Genomic DNA, 16773 nt, shown 5'->3' on the forward strand with positions numbered 1-16773 from the left:
GTCCCCTTCGCCTTCCTCCCAGCATGACTCTGTTGTAGTGGCACAACCCCTCTTTCAGGAGACCTAGAGGAGCCCTGTGGTGCCCATATTCAGTCTCTTTGCCTCGTACCAGCGTAGCCCAGTGGGTCTGAGACCTTTCACTGGGGCTTATTTCTGTTGGTGTTCCATATTGAAGAGGAACAGAGGGTTGAGGCCAACCCACTCTCACCTCCAGACCTCTCTAGGCTGGGAGAGCTGATTATCCCCCAGGTGCTCTGGCGAGATGTCCCTCTCTCCTGCCCCTGGGTGAGACAAGGTCTTGTCCTGTTGTACTGGCTTTTGTTCAGTCCCCTTCTGTCCTGCTCCAGGTTGGCCCAGGGACTGCAGTGAGGTCCCTGATGGCAGCTCCAGCGGTGTCTACATCATCCAGCCCTCAGGATTGCACCCCATCATGGTGTACTGTGAGATGGGTGGAGATGGGGGCTGGACTGTGATCCAGAGGAACCGGCAGGACACGGATATCACCTGGAACGAGTCCTGGAGCACCTACAAGCACGGCTTTGGGAATGTGCACACCGAGTACTGGCTGGGCACTGAGAACATCCACCAGATCACCAGGCAGAAGGTCTACCAGGTCAGGTTTGTCATCTGGGATGCTTCAAACAACAAGAGGTTTGCAGACTACAACCTGTTCAGCCTGGACGATGAGTCCCAGGGCTACCGGCTGAGGCTGGGAGCGCACTCGGGGACGGCAGAGGATGCCATGGACTCAGATAATCCCAGGAAAGTGCACAACAACATGAAGTTCTCCACAAAGGATCGGGACCAGGACACTTACAGGGGGAACTGTGCCTCCCGCTACGGGGGCGGGTGGTGGTACTCGGCGTGTTACTCCGTGCGGCTGAACGTCAAGGGGAGCATCACGTGGGGCAGGCTGTGCAAGGGGAACTGCAAAGCCTCTGCCATCCTCATCAAACCAGCTCCCTACCACTAGAACTCCTTCCCTCTTCTGTCCCCCCTGGGCACATGGCCAGGCCAGCGCCCTGCTGGGGCCTGTTTGATGACGGGGGGCTGGGGGTGAATAGGGTTGTTCCTCTGTATCAAGAGCTGCTTTGTTTTCCTCTTATCCTGAAAAGTAGCAAAGTTCCCTGCTCTGTCTTTGGCCATTCACCTGCGGTGGGTTTTGGGGGATCATTATTAGCACGCATGTTTGTGAATACTGCAGTGTCCAAGCATTTTCCTTCTGGGGACAAAACTGTGCTCAGAAGCTTAAGACCCTCCTGGTCCAGCAAGGTCTTACTCTCTTTCTGCTTTGTGGGTATAATGTTTTCAGTAGAAAAATATACGTCACTAGCTAACCTGACCTACACTGCACTGAGCCCAGGGCAGGCTGTACCTGCACCACAACCTTGCTGCAGTCTGTATTCATCCTGCCAAATAAAATCACTTTCAGATCTGCATAGGTGTCCTTCATTTGTTTGGGAGCTCCTTGCAACTGCTCCCAGTTTCCTGCCAGGAGCAGACCTGAGGCTCCTGATGCAGCAGGAAACTGTTTTCAAAGGGGAATTTTTTCATGAGACTTAGGTGAGGAATTAAAGACAAAACTTTCACTTAATGGAGAGAGTTGGATTCCAAGGTGGGGATCTTCCAAAAAGGGAATGCAGTAGCACGTGGTCAGTAGCAAGCACTGAGGGTGGGAGGGAAGCATCAGGTCAGTTCAGCCCTGCCAGCCATGACCTGGAGCTCACCAGACACCAGAGGCCAGGCCAGCATCATCCTGCCTTATTAACCTTGTGAACAGTGGGAGGGAAATGGGAGAGTGAACAGGCAAGAAAGGAACAACAGCACTGCAAGGCCACACAGCAGCACATGGTCAGCATGTCTGGGCATGTGTAAGATCCAAGCCTGATGTGGCAGGGATCCCACAGTTTCAAGTTTTTGGATCAGCTTGGGTCTTTATGAGTTTGCTCCAGTGTGGACATGGTGCCTGTGATGTGGTCTCCCAGTACTGAGCAGAAGGAGTCTCCCAGTGCTGGGAGATGTCTTGCTGGCTGCCCTCTTGCTAACAGAGCCCAGGAATGCAGCTCAGCATCACTCAGGATCAGAGTGCTGTTTACCAGCAGCCCAAAGCCCTTCTGTCCAGCCTCTCCCCTCACATTAGGTTGTACATCCAGGCTGGAGCACCAATAACTTTTTTAACCAGCAGACATATCTCTCAGTCCAGAAATGTTACTCTCAAGTCAGCTCCAACTGGGAAGCCTTTCTCAACCAGCAGCACCCTCACATACCCCCATCTCCCCATGCAGCAGTGCTGCCTGCCCTCAAGTGCCACCAGGGCAGCCAAGGAATGCTCCTCAGGAACTCCATAGCTCCTCAGGAACACAGCACTGCCCAGAGCTCTGCAGGGTGTCCTGGAACTTGAGTCACAGACCTTGCTTGGCTCCAGAGCCCCATGTTGTTCAGCATTCCCAGCCACAAACCTTGCTCAAGCTCAGCTTTTCTCCCAAAGACTGAGGAGAGGAACCATGGGTTCTTTCAAGCCCAAAGTTAAAACTTCCCTCCATTCCAAGGGAGCTCCACAGACACATTTCCCCTTGGCTGCAGGGAACAATGGGACTGACTGACACACATCACTCACACCCTCAGAGGAGCCCACTGCCCTCTGCACACTCCAAGCTGTGGTGGTTTCTTCCCTTTCCCAGCACAGAACAACCACCTAGCCATGGACAGTGGCAAACTGTGAGTGAGGGGTTTGCAAGGTATGGGCTTTGCTGGTCCTATTGACTAATTGTAGCCTTACAGCCCCAGTCCAGTGCTCAGTGACTGGAACAAATAAATTGGAAAGAATATTGCCTAACACACTTTAATTTTCCCCAGGTCTGCCTCCCTGAAGACCGGACAGAGAGATTCCCCCCACACCTGTGTGCAGGCAGACACAAGGCAGCACAATCTGGCTCCAGGGTTTATTGCAGCTGATTCCTCCCACCGTGGGTAGCAGAGCTGTGGGGGGAGCGGGGCCCGGGGAGGGAGCAAGGCCTGAGCAAAGCGGGGTCCACCGACTGCGTGGGGCAGGGAACTGGCACCGTGTCCCCCTCCCCAGGACGGGGGCGGGCGCACCCACCCCAAACCAGTGCCTGTGCCCCAGTGCCGGCCGGCACCGCGGCACTGGCCGGAGCTGCCCCTGTGCCCAGGGTTCCAGGCCACGGCTCCTGGGCCCCAGAGCTGCTGTGTTTCAGCTGGCGAGGGTGCAGGAGCTGCGGGCAGAGCAGGACGTGCACTGGGACTCGCAGGGGACAGTGGGCAGGCACGGGAACGGGGCACTGAGCTGGGGATGGTGGCACCCCTTCACTGCCAGGGTTCTGGGCGCTGCAGCAGGGTCAGCACACGTCTGTGGGTTTGACCAGGATGAGGGAGGATGCGCAGTCACCGCTGTCGCAGAATCCCGGCCAAACGATGTAGTTTTTGGCATTGAGCAGGACGTTCTGGCACCTGTTGTACCACCACCCCCCGTAGCTCTTGGCGCAGTTCCCACTGTACTGGTCCTGGTCCTTGTCGACCGTGCTGAACTTCATGTTGTCGTGAATGCCCCCCTTCTTGGGGTGGTAGAGGGTCAGGTAGTCGTCCCCATCGCCAGAATGCCGGCCCAGCCTCAGTGGGTACCCGCTGTCCTCGCTCTCCACCCTGAAGATGTCGTACTCGGCGAAGTGGGTGACGTTGGTTTTGTCCCGCACGACGAAACGCACCTTGTAGGTGCCCTGCTGGGTCAGCAGGTGCAGGTACTCGGTGCCCAGCCAGTAATCGGCGTGCACATTCCCGAAGCCGTACTTGTAGGTGGTCCAGGATTGCTTCCAGTTGAGCTCAGTGTCATGAGAGTTTCTCTGGACAACGGTCCAGCCCTTGCCTTCAGTGTCCATGTCGCACCAGACGACGCGCGGGGGGGACCGGGCCGGCTGGATGACGTACACCCCGCTGGGGCTGTTCTTGCGCAGGCGGCTGCAGTCTGGGGGGAACCCTGAGGCTGCAGCAACAAACACGGGTTGAGGTGGGAGAGAGAAGGATCATGAGTCTGTCAGGGCAACGAGGTGCTCCCGTAGGGCAGTGAGAACGCAGGACAAAAAGGGGCGGTTCTGCCTGCGGCTTTTTCGTTGGCTCATCCTTGGGGAACCCAGAAAATCTCTCTAAGCCAGTGACCCCTGTAAGAGCCCTGGAATCTATTTCTTATGGTTTGCTGTTTCATTTAGAACCTTTGTTGGACATCATTGTCATCTGGCCAAGGAAAGAAGGGGAAAAAAATCTTCCAGATGCCAGTGGTGTCCTTCAAGTATATCTGGCCCATACACAACATCCTTGATGTACTGAGACACAGCTCTTGCAAGGACCAGAAGTGTCCAAAATGCTCCACTGGATGGCGATGTGTAATGAGAATTTATGTTATCCCTGGGGGTCATGGCATTGAAAAAGAAGGCTTAGTTCTGCCGTTGTCTCATAAGGATCTCTTCTCCCAGCTTGTTACAGTTTATCTGATCTGTCATGACTCACTGGACAAACTAATTTACTATCTAATTCGTTTTTCTTGGTTTGTGTCTGATAGGAGACAATTTGCCATGCGTAATTCCAATTCAACCCCTGAAAATCTGTTTTACTCAGACACTCAGGTCTTGCAGGAACTGTAGCCCTCCCTTGCAGGGAGTAAGGGAATGCTACTCATCCAAGAAGAGCAAAACAAAAAACCAAATAGCTGGGAGGATCTCTCCTAGAACTGATGCTCACAGTCATGGCAGAACAATCCTGCCAAGGTGTTTGGGCAGGAACCTGTTGGTTTCAGCATAGACCCACCAAAGGGGTGAAGGTGGCTTGGCAGGAGTCAGGCTGTACAAGCCACGGCCCTGGGACTTGTGTGTGAGGGGTTCCTGTGCTGTGCATCCCCCTGGGTGTTTGCTGGCCTTCCCTGGCTCACAGCAGACCCGAGAGTCAGCGCTGAGCCAGGGAGACCCCATCCTGCTCTGTCCCTCGGTGCCCAACCCGCATCCCCCACTGACCCCTACTCACCGCTCCGGGGGCTGGCAGTGGGCACGGCCGGGCCGGCACTGGCACTGAGGAGAAGCATCGCCACCACCGTGGGCAGGAGGACAAGGTCCCGGTGGAGCTGGTGTGTCCCAGCCTGGAGCCCTGGGGAGGAAAGCGCCCATCACCACCAGGGTCCCTGGGCAGCCCCCGGGATGCTCAGAGCAGGGAAGGCAGAGCCAGGGCTCAGTCAGGAGCAAGGAGCTCCCAGGGTGGTGGGAACTGCAGCTCCAGGGCAGGATCTGCCCTGCAGGGTTGAAGCAAGGTGAGAAATGGCTCTGTCACCTCCTGATCAGCTCCTTCCCTACACCACATGGCAACCTGCAGTTTGTTCTCGGAACCTACAGCCCAAGAGAGGGCAATGACATAGGTGGATCAGTAGCTTGCCAGGTGGGGAGGAATCACGAGAAACAGCTCTTTTTGGAAACTAAGCCAAAGGATGGGTCCTACTGCCCAGGTGCCAGCTCCCAAGCACACAGGAGAAGTCTCTTGGGCCCCCACAGGGACACAAACCCAAACCCTCTGTGCTGACCCCCACCACCCCTCTACATCCTGCACTCACTCGACTCCTGGGGGAGATGCCACCGTGCCAGGGGCAGGATCCCTGTGCAGCCACACGTGCCACATGCATTGGTTGGGAAGGGAAAGGACCAAGGTGAAACCTAGGTCTCCACCTTAACCTCCATGGGAACACATGGCACAGGTACCCCAGGGCAGGCACAGGGGAACACATGGCACAGGTACCCCAGGGCAGGCACAGGTACCCCAGGGCAGGCACAGGTACCCCAGGGCAGGCACAGGCTGGCACCGAGTGTGTGTGTTGTTTGGAGCTTTGGTCTGGCATCCCTCCTGCTCCCAGCGTGCTGGTGTCCTGCTCATCCTCTCTGTGCCTTTGCATACTCACCCCGTCAGGTCTCGTTTGAGCCCAGCACCACACAGGAGTGAGGTGTCCCTGGGCAGGTCACTCACCCATCACGACAGCACGGCTGTGCAGAGAGCAGGAACCCGGCGGTGCACCCTCCCATGGCGAGCTGTCCACGCCGAATTTATAGGCACTGCACACACCCACGTGTGTTCACACTCAGCAGCTGTAGAGGCACTTGCAGATTGTGACTCGAGCAGTTTCCAGATCCCATGACAGCAGAGCTGAGGGGAGGGAGGCATTCCCTCCCAGCCAGAGAGGTGCAGAGTAGCCCCCTGCATGCTGAGGGGTTTCAGTTATTGACTGTCCCTACACAAACACTACACGTGAATTGCCCGCCTGGAGCAAATTCTGGAGAGCTGGGATCAAAGTGAAGTGGAGAGACCCAGCTGTTTAAGGACATACACACAGAAACCAGCAAAGGAGGAGAGGTCTCCTGTGTGCCCAGTCCCAAAGGTGACCTTGGAGAGGTGAGGACAGGTCCTCGAGAGAGGTGCCAGCTTGCTAAGTCTCCTCTGGCAGGTTTTAGGATCAGCATTGGGCTGGAGCCGCTGTCCAGCAGCCAGAGCCACTGCAGACACAGTGTTCCCTGGCACCCCAGTCTGTGTGCTCTGAGCAAGGGCTCCAGGTAACAAACAGGTGCCTGCGGGTCCTTTTGCCACTCTCCTTCCCAGTCCCTATCTTTGGCCTGGTCAGACCCTGCAGATCCACCCTCAGCCCCCGAAACATCAACCTGGAGTTGCACTGGTAGCAAAATGCTCTCAGGACAGACACTTTGGGAGGGCTGTTGTTCATACCAGGAGGTGCAGGCAGCTCCATCACCTTGTCAAATTTAAGAGGATAAAGATGTGGCCCTTCTACTTTCTTCTCCTGTGTTGGTTTCTGACCAGATGTCTTCTTCTGGCACAGCTCCACCACACTTGCTGCTCACAGCAAGTCGAGTTCAAGATGAAGCTCCCACCAAACTTTCTGTACTGTGGGAGGCCACATCAAGCAGTACCACTTGCAGGTCTTGATGGACAGCAGCATCCAGACCTCTCCAAGGTAACACATCCCTGGTAAGGAATTCCTGGATGGACAGGACAAGAGAAAGTGGCTTCAAGTTGCAGCAAGGGAGGTTTAGATTGGATATTAGGAAAATTTCTTCATGGAGAGGGTTGTCAAGCACTGGAACAAATTGCCCAGAGCAGTGGTGGAGTCACCACCCCTGGAAGCATTCAAAAAACATGTGGATGTGGCATTTGAGGACATGGTTTAGTGGTGAATATGGTGGTGCTGGGTTGACATTTGAACTTAATGATCTTAGAGGTCTTTTCCACCTTAACAATTCTGTGATCMWSTKMYMWMYKWMCMYYTKRAYSYYWYSMYKKCWYSMYTGMTKGRWKGMTGRGAGCCTGGGAGCCCTTGTCCACAGTCTCATTTAGTTTGGGAGAATGATAAAATCTTATGGATTTTATGGATAAAATCTTATGGAGTTTATGGAGGGAGAAGGGCCCAAGTTGCTCAGGGAAGAACCCTTTCTGGGGGGCAGGGAAAGTGGGGGACTTAAGGGCTCCCATGGGCTTCCCCAAAGCTAATACAGCACATAGGGGTGCCTTTGCCAGGACTCACAGGCCAGCTGCTGCTGGGCAGCCACCTCTGGGATCACTGCTGGCAGCAGGAACACAGGCCCCACAGGAGTTGGACTCAGTGATCCTGATGAGTCCCTTCCAACACAGCATATTCTATGATTCCATGATTCTGTGGAGAGGAAGACAAAGCAGTGGCCAAAGCAGCAATGAATGACTTGAATGGGCTGTTTAGGGTCACATCTGGGTCACTTGTAATGTCAAGGAATGGAGGTCCCACAACTTCTCTTTGGGTTTTTTCAGGTTTTGAATACCCTTGGGCTGATTTTTTTTTTATATGTATAATTTCCTCCTGTCCCTTATGTCTATTGACTCTCATCCTCCCCTGTGCACCTCCACGGAGAGTCATAGATGGGTGATAGATTAATTTAGGTTGGAAGGGACTTCTGGAAGCCATCAAGTCCAGTCCTTGCTCAGTCAGGTCCTTGTCCAGTCAAGTCTTGAACACCTCTAAGGACAGAAATCCCACAGCCTCTCTCTGGCCACCTGTTCCAGTATTTGACCAACTTCATGTTAAAGAAAGTGTCTATTTCTAAGTGGACTTTCCATGTTCTGACTTTGATCCATTGCTTCTTATCTCACCCCCGTGGACCTCCTTGAACAGTCCAGCTCCCTGTTCTCTGTTCCTCCCATGAGATGATTGCCATCAGCAATAGGACCTCTCCAGTGCCTGCTCTTCTCCAGGTGGAACAAGCCCAGTTCTCTCCAATTCTGAAACATCCTGAGCTCCAGGCTCCCAGCCAGTCTGGTGGCCTCCAGGCTTGCTCCAGTCTGTTTCTTGCAATGAGGGGTCCAAAATAAGACACAGTGCCCTGAGGAGCCTGACTCCACCTGCTCCTTACCCTCCTACTGTAGGCAGTCACAAGATTCCCCCTCAGCCTTCCCTTCTCCGGGCTGGACAAGCCTGTCTTTCTCAGCCTCTCCACATATGCCATGTGCTCCTGCCTCAGCTGTCCTGGGGCTCTTAGTTGGATCCTTCTGGAGCTGAAGCCACTGCTCTGCAGGGGGGACCCCCACACAGGACACAGCACTCCATCTGCTGTCTCACCCATGGAAAGGAATAATCCCTTCCCTCACCCTCCCGGGTGCCTTTTTCCAGTTGCAGCCTGGGATGAAGCCACAAACAGATCTGTGGTTCTTTCAGTACTAAACATGGATCAAGGCCAGGTTGGATGGTGCTTGGAGCAACCTGGTCTAGTGGAAGGTGCCCCTGCCCATGGCAGAGGAGTGGAATGAGATGGTATTTAAGTCTGTTCCAACCCAAACCATTCCAGGATTCTGTGATTTTATGAAACTTACACTGAACAGGAGCTGGGCCCCAGGATATAGCTGGGAGTTTGGAGAAATCCCCTCTGTGGCCTTTCTCCTGCCTGCTTTGCACACCCTAATCCCAGCATAGGCCTCCTGGAAAAGGTGCCTGGGGGCTGGATGTTGTTGGAGAAGCCCTGCTGAGGGTCTCTGCCTGGCCTTCCTTGTACCTGCTGTTGGTCAGCAGCGCAGCAGGGCAGCCACAGGAGTGTCCATGGGTGGCCACACTGTGGGGACACAGCCTGTGACAAAATTCCAGCCCACTCTGCCACAGGCTCTGGCCATCCAGCCCAAGCTGGATGCTGGGGCACAGGAATCTTCATAACTCAGAACACCGTGGGCATCAACCCCTGGGGAAAAGGAGGTCTGGCATTTTCTGTATGACATCCACAGTGTGGGCACTCCTAGAGCAGAGAGGGGCTTGAAGTGAGACCATTTTACATCAGTGTCATGTCACCATGCCCACAAGTCCAACCCGTGATCGTGCCAGGGGGACCACGGTGTGAGCTGTGCAAGGGGCAGCGCAGTGAGGGGCAGGAGGCAGCTGGAGTGGCACTTTCTGAAGTTCGGGGCACAGTTTCCCAGGAACACTGGAGTACCTCTTCCCTGAAGGGTCTGTGGGGTCCCCAGGGGCTGTTGAGCTCAATGCCGGCTCTGGAGAGAGCGATTTACGTCTGATGTTTGATCTCCATCCAGAAGGGGAATGTCATCCGGGTATTTGCTCAGCAGTTAAACTGTGTGGAGGTGCCCCAAGAATGTCGTTCCCTGGGGAAACCCTGCCGAGGCAGGGGGGCAGCCGGGCACTGCAAATTGTGGTTATTTTAAGACATTTGCTTATGGGCACCGAATTATTTGCTTTGCCTCTGAAGAAAGCTCTTCACCTGTGTGAGACGCAGGCTTCATTGTGTGAGGACTGGTCACTTGATGGTGGAGAGCAAATAAGCCCTAAGCCACTGGTCTTGTTGCCAAGCAGAGGACAAGTGCTGTGGTTTGGGTCTCGTGCCTCCACCCCCTTGCCTGGTCAGCCCTATAACTTTCAGGCTGGACACCCCTCCAGCCAGGCCAAAACCACCCGGCTCTGTGCTCTGCAGGGTCCCCGCAGAGGCGACATGGGTGAGTGTGGGGTGGGATGGGATGGAGTGGGATGGGATGGGATGGGATGGGATGGGATGGGATGGGATGGGGCCTCTGCATGTGGCTGTGGGTCACAGAGCATCCCAGCACTTTGTCTGCTGCAGGGTCCCTCCTCCTCACACCCTGAACATCCCAGTGCCGAGTCCACCACCTTGTCTGATCCCGCTGTGCCTTGGGTTGGGAACTGGGGCAGGAACCTGCATGCTCTGCTATTTCAAGGTTGTACCAGTGTAGTTCTGGAGTGCCAGAAAGCCCATTTTACAAGCAATTTTCAGTTCTCTGAGGAAAGTGTAAAGTATTCTAGACTAGAAAATGGATGCTCCACTCTTTAGGAATAATGGTAAATTTCCTGCTATTTTACTTAAGTTTAATATTGCAAAAAGTGTGCTGGTTTCCCCTGCTGCTCTGAACAAGAACAGACCAGAGCAGCTGGCTACATATGGAAATTTTAAAGTAGCCACATAACTGACATAACCACACAAAGGGCATCATGTTCCCCAGCCAGGCTGTAATTCCTGAAGGTCTGTGCTGCCCTTCTCTGTCTGCTGCTTGCACACACACAGCCCTGCCTGGGGCTCGTTCCCACCCAGACACCCGGGGTCTTACTGCCCACAGCCCCAGGGCTCAGACAAGGTGAGTGTGTCTGGGAGCGTGATGGGAGCTGGCAAGAAAGGGGATTCCTCCCTCCATGCTCACCCTGCTTGTTATCTCCAGCCTCCAGCCTTGGGTTTTACAGGGATTTCTGATTACAGAACAGGCACTGTGGGTTTGGACAAGGTTTTGGCACTTTTTCTGTCTCAAAAACCACCTCAGCAGTGCCACCACTAGTGACTCCTGGTAATGAGTAGGATGTCTCTCATAAATGAGCTGATCTACATGGGGCTCATGGCTCCAAGAGGGAGCTCTACACAGGAAGAGTTTTATTTTCCTATTTTACTCGGCAGGTAAAGGAATCCAATGGGATTCATGGCTCTCTAATGGGAGAGTTATCATCTCTTTCTTCTTTTTCCAATCTCTTCCCATTTCAGCTACCCAGTGCCTTTGTCTTCTGCTTCTTACCTGCCTGCTGGCCCTGGCAGCATCTCTTCCTGACCTTGACATAAGAAACTTGTTCCTCCTCAATGGCACAATGGACGACATCATGAATGCTCCTCCAGAGTCCCCCCAGCCTGGTAAGTGTCCAGTACAACAGGAAGAGGCAAATAAGGTCCTGATCAGTCAGATCCCACAGAGCTCCTCACAGGATCCCAGGAGAAGGGGCAGGTTTGGTCCCACTGGCAGCAAGACCAAGACAAGGGTCACGGGCTCTTCCTTGGAGAAACAGGGTTAAAGATGTTCATGGTGTGTTTTAAGGACAGGGAGAATGGTCCCCACCTCTGGAAATCATGAGGTCAGGGGAGAACTCAATTCAAGGGAGTCCTCAGTACAAAGAGGAACTAAATGAAATTAATACAAAGAGCCCAAGCAGGGGCACTGGTGGTGGTGGCAACCTGGTGGCAGTGGCGACCAGGTGGTGGCACAGAGTAACCTGCAGATGCCAGGGTATGTTGGAGCAATGAGAAAGCCTTCAAGAAATGCTCCTGGAAAAAAAAAAACAGGGGCTGTGGGTGGAACGTGGCACAACAGAAAGTGCTGGTTCCCTTCCAAGGGAGAAGGATGAATTCCTGGCAGAAAAGCTCAAAGTCCAGGTGTTTGGTGCTGGTTTCACATCAGCTGTCAGGAAACTGCCAACACAGGGAGCCTCATGACTGAGACAAGAGCCTGGGCTTCACCAGGAACTGCAAGTCTGAGGAGAGAAAGAAAATGTGCTCTGGACTGCACAGTGCTCTCAGGCACATGGTGGGATTTTTGGGGTTGTTCTGTGCAGGGCCAGGAGTTGGACCTGATGACCCTTGTGGGTCCCTTCTAACTCGGGATATTCTGTGATTCTGTGATCTCTCACTCACAGCACTGGTAGCGTGCTCTGAAAATATCAGCAGCATGAATGCAAGCTGGGTGAGCAGGGAGGCATGCCAGAGAAGACAGGCCAGCATTCCAAGTCTTGACTTGAGGAGGAGTGCATCCAAATGGATGGGGAATGAAGGCAGAGAGGAGCAGGGGCAGACTGTGGCTTACAAAATGAACATGAGTGAACAGTTTCATATGGCTGCAGTAAAAGTAAATGCCATGGTAAGAAAGTCCACTGGACCATGTCACATGAGTGTTTCCCACCCCACACAGGCTCAGGCAGTGGAGAGAGTCAAAAGGAGACAAAAAGAGAGCCAAAAATCTGGCAGGCTGACTGTGTCAGGAATGGGCTTATACACAGTGTGCAAGAGCCATCAGTTAAACACTTCACAAGGGAGGGGGTAGAACAGCACCAGCTGAAAGCAGGGAACAGGTATTTGAGGGTGGCGGGGAGCAGGTATTTGAGGCTGTCAGAGCAGCAGCTGCAGGATGAGGTGTCTGTTCCAGAGAGGGGACAGGAATGAATTTTGTGATTCCGTAAGCCTGTGACTCATTCCTCTCAGTGGATACACAGAAGATGTCCTTACAAAAGAATTGCATTAACTCACTGAAAACCATCCTCTCTTCCAGCAACACCCTTCAAATTCCATTCTGAGCCAGCTGAGCAGAGCCCTCTCCCAACTCCTGATACCTGCAATAGTTTTCCTGTGTCTGGTCTCACATTTCTTCCCCCTATTTCTTCCCCCTCTTCTTCCTGAGTCCCTTCCAAGCTGCTGCTGCTGCACTTTAACAACCATCTTCCCAGTGTTGTTGCCCCCCCTTAGGGTCTTTCCCCCACACAGTGTACCCAAAAATCCTTTCCACCAGAAGGTCACCTGCCCCACTCTAACATCACGTAAATTCCCCTAAACTGCTGGCTTACTGATATCTGAAATCAGAAAGTTCCTCTGGAATTAGGGACAGCAAGAGGAAAAACGGGAATATCATCTGGAGAAGATCATGTTCTCCCAGCAGGCATTTGACATGTCTCCCCTGTTCTGTTAATTTAGGTGATGGTGATGGACATGTCCGACAGGCCAGAGACATCGGCCACCACCCGCCAGCAAGTCACGGTGAGTCTCTGCGTCTGCCCGGGAGGTTTCACTGCTGCTGGGCTCACCAACAGCTCTCAAGACACTTTTCCATGTCCTACACATGCACTGGCTCCTCCCAGGAAAAATGCTGGTTTTCTGATGGGCTGCAGAGGAGCCACAGCTCATAACCTCAGGGGACTCTGTTACCAGCCGTGTCCCGGGCTCAGGAGGCGATGAGGACCTTTAGCGTGGGGAATTTTCCAGCTAAAGATCCAAACTGGAAAGTGATGATACATTACTGGGGAGTGGTGATTGGTAGTTTTCCCATTTTCACCACACAGTTGATGAGAAGACTGGGGCTGACTGTGTTACTGAACTGGCTGGGTCAACATTAGCCCATAGGACCAAAGACAGGTCCTATCTGAGTGGGGACAACCAGTGGCAGAGGTACTGGGAGAGGAGCAAGTCCCTTCCCAGGAACCTGTAGGTGCGTTCAGCTCTTTGTTGTATGAGGTGCTGACACTCTGGAGCATGGAAAGGCCATAATCAAATCCAAGTCAGGAAGTCTCCACAGAGCTACTTGGGTAAGCCCAGAGAACACCAGTGGCTTTGCCCTGTGGAGTTTCCAAGGGCTGATCTAACTCTTAACGATATTGATGTGATCACTGTCTCTCTGGGGTTTCTGAGATTACTGCAAAGGTCTAAAGCCTCTGTGCTGTACCCACAAGTGGCTTTGTCACCCAGATTTGCATTTGTCTGTGATCATACATCACCTGCATGGCACAGGCAAATCACCACAGCACTGTGAGACTGAACCCAACCTGGGCAAGGGTCCTTGGGTGACAGTGATGCCTGGCTTGGTCTCACCCAGGCCCAGACAGTGTGTCCCCATCAGTTTGAATCCTGTCTTAGGAAGATGTGAAGCTCAACTACTACACTGATCAAGTTAAAATTTTGATTTACTCCTGTGAGCACGTGGCATGAATACAGCGGCAGGAACAGAGCCCGTGGCAGGAATGTGTGTGCAAAAAGATCTAGGCACAAAAGGAATATCCCACTTTCAGCATGTCATTGTGTGGGATTTAATAACCATCTCTGTTTCCAGCCCCAGGTTGGCCCAAGGACTGCAGTGAGATTCCCCGTGGCAGCCACAGCGGTGTCTACATCATCCAGCCCAAAGGGCTCCACCACCTCGTGGTGTACTGTGAGATGAATGTGACCCACGGGGGCTGGACCGTGATCCAGAGGAACCAGAGAGACACACCAGTCACCTGGGCCGAGTCCTGGAGCACCTACAAGTTCGGCTTTGGGAACGTGCGCACCGAGTACTGGCTGGGCACCGAGTACATCCACCAGATCGCCAAGCAGAAGGTCTACCAGGTCAGGTTTGTTATCCAGGACTCTGCAGACACCATCAGCTTCGCAGACTACAACCTGTTCAGCGTGGAAGACGAGTCCCATGGCTACAGGCTGAGGCTGGGCGCCTACAACGGGACGGCAGGGGATGCCATGACCTCAGACAATCCCAACAACATGCATGACAACATGAAATTCTCCACAAAGGATCGGGACCAGGACACTTACAGTAAGAACTGTGCCTACAGCTACGAGGGCGGGTGGTGGTTCTCGTCGTGTTACTCTGTGAGGCTGAATTACAAGGGTGGCATGACATGGGGCAACCTGTGCAAGGGCAACTGCAAATCCTCCCTTATCCTCATCAAACCAGCTTCATATTGTTAGTGCTTCTTCCTCCTCCTGTCCACACTGGACACTCTGCAAAGGCTCTGAATGGCCAAAGAGCATGAGCCCCTCTGGAGCAGAGCGAGGAGCCCAAAGATAGCAGGGCTTTAGTGAAATGCCACTTTCCAATCCTCACTCTGAGTGCAGGCTCCCCTCTGCTCAGCTCTATCCCCCTGTGCTTGCCAGTGATTCCTTGTTGTTATGTTCATAATCAAGAATAAAAAAATTAGTTGTGAAATTTGTGGATTCCCCACATACCTTCCCTGCGGGAGGAAGACACAGCCCTGGAGTGACATCAGAGTTCCCCGCCTCCAGAACTCACAGCGAGCAAAAAAGCTGCATGCCACAAATTTCCATGTACTCTGAGCCTCTCTGCAGTGTCTGGTGAAGCATCCAAATAAATGTGCTTGCTTGAGCTCATTCACCAGTAATGACATCTGTTCTCTGTCCCTGGTGTGCTCCCATGGGACTCGGGAAATCCCATGTTGGGTGGCAGGATGGGAGTCTTGGGATTATCACAGAATCACAGACTGGTTTGGGCTGAAGGGACCTTGAAGCTCATCTCATTCCAACCCCCTTGACATGGGCAGGGACACCTTGCACTAGACCAGGTTGCTCAACCTGGAGGCAGAAAGCCTTGAGTGGTTCTCACAGGAATGGATGTAGGAAAATTAAACCCAGTTACACCGCGATAAAGGCCCTGGGATCTACACAGGGGGGTTCAGAAGGGACCAGGCACGTGGGAGAACTCATCCCACATCATCACCACACTCACAGTCCTGGGTCAGAAGCTGTGGCAACGTCCTGGTGCCAGGGTCCCACTCCTGTTGGGAGGCTCTGTCTGTCAGGATGTGTTCTTTGCTGCCTGGCTGTCTGCACAGACATACTTTGATCCTCTAGAAACAAGATTTCAAAGTCGTCGGTAAATGTCTGCTGTGAGCGAGAAGCAGTGAGCTGAAATAGAAGCAAAGGAGAAGTAGGTTAGATGTTAGAAATGAGGAATTCTCCACTTGAATTAGGAGACACTAATGAGGGCAAAGTTCATCATGGGATCACCATATCCAAGTTTCTGAGACCAATTTAGATGAATTTTTGCCAGGAAAAGTGCAGACTGAAGAGCTAATGCTGTGAGGCTGCAGGACAAGACTGCTACAGCTCCTCCATCCCACAGAGTTCTGGCACTGCCAGGACAGAGTGTTGGAGAAGCATTTTGGCTTTCACAAACCCCTTCTGGTTTTGTGCTGGGGCAGCACAGTAACAGCCATGAGTTTCACTTCCAGGACCAGCCATGAGTTTCACCTTCCACGGCCCGGGAAAACCCATCCCTGGCCCACCAGCTGTGGAGCCCAGTGCACACTGGGAGCCATCCAGAGAGGTTTGAGAAATTAGAAAATGCTGAGAGAAATGAGCAGTGGGAGATGTCCCAGCCAAAAAGGACCTGACACTGCTCCAGGGAATGGCTCTCAGCACTGCAGAGTGTGGGCACCTGCAGCTGGGGGTGTCTGAGGAAAAAGAAAGCCTGGGCCTCCAGCACCAACCACTGAGCCCCCCAAACCAGAGCACAGAGGACTGGTGGGACCTCCATGTACAGTCCGTGCCTGCCTTGTATTGGGCACCACAGCATGGGGAGAGGAGGCACAGGAGAGCTCCAGCATGGATTTGTGTTGTCTGGAAGAGCAGTTCTCCTATGCCAGGAGCACAAGCTGGTAGCAGCAAGGAGAGATGGCTGTTGGGAGGTCCTGGAATTTTTCTTCTAGGTGTCTGAATCACTGCAAACATTTAGTGACCACAGCACCCTGTGGCAGCAGTTCCCAGTCCCAGTGGGGCAGCACTCCCACCTCTGCCCTCCCTAGGGGCCAAAGGGGCTCAAACAGAGCTGTAGTGACAGGGTGTCCCAGCCACAGGGTGTCCCTTGGCTCCCGCCTCTCCGGAGCCGCGAGAACAGGTCACCGAGGTGTCACCAGACGGGTGAGACCAC

At 53.5% G+C, this 16773-nt stretch overlaps 3 protein-coding genes across 3 annotated transcripts in view; 2 read left to right on the forward strand and 1 right to left on the reverse strand.

The window, feature by feature from the left end:
- Positions 1 to 1537, forward strand: part of LOC108640391 (fibrinogen-like protein 1-like protein) — a 2420-nt gene extending 883 nt beyond the window's left edge. Inside the window, exon 2 of the mRNA XM_029961246.1 lies at positions 327 to 1537. Coding sequence (XP_029817106.1) covers positions 327 to 973 — 647 coding nt within the window. The 3' untranslated portion in view covers positions 974 to 1537. The remainder of the gene's footprint in view (positions 1 to 326) is intronic.
- Positions 1538 to 3243: 1706 nt separating this feature from the next.
- LOC103753816 (fibrinogen-like protein 1-like protein) lies at positions 3244 to 7018 on the reverse strand. Its single transcript, XM_029961247.1, has 4 exons — positions 6966 to 7018; positions 6013 to 6098; positions 5029 to 5148; positions 3244 to 3997 (listed from the first exon to the last, which is right to left on the reverse strand). Exons 1-4 carry the CDS (start codon positions 7016 to 7018, stop codon positions 3357 to 3359), a joined length of 900 nt encoding a protein of 299 aa, XP_029817107.1. The 3' UTR covers positions 3244 to 3356.
- Positions 7019 to 9892: 2874 nt separating this feature from the next.
- LOC103753815 (fibrinogen-like protein 1-like protein) lies at positions 9893 to 15217 on the forward strand. Its single transcript, XM_018076612.2, has 4 exons — positions 9893 to 10014; positions 11064 to 11207; positions 13032 to 13094; positions 14161 to 15217. Exons 1-4 carry the CDS (start codon positions 10011 to 10013, stop codon positions 14793 to 14795), a joined length of 846 nt encoding a protein of 281 aa, XP_017932101.1. The 5' UTR covers positions 9893 to 10010; the 3' UTR covers positions 14796 to 15217.
- Positions 15218 to 16773: the final 1556 nt, after the last annotated feature.

Source organism: Manacus vitellinus, unplaced genomic scaffold (assembly GCF_001715985.3).
Source record: "Manacus vitellinus isolate BGI_N305 unplaced genomic scaffold, ASM171598v3 scaffold_32_pilon, whole genome shotgun sequence".
Taxonomy (NCBI): Eukaryota; Metazoa; Chordata; class Aves; order Passeriformes; family Pipridae; genus Manacus; species Manacus vitellinus.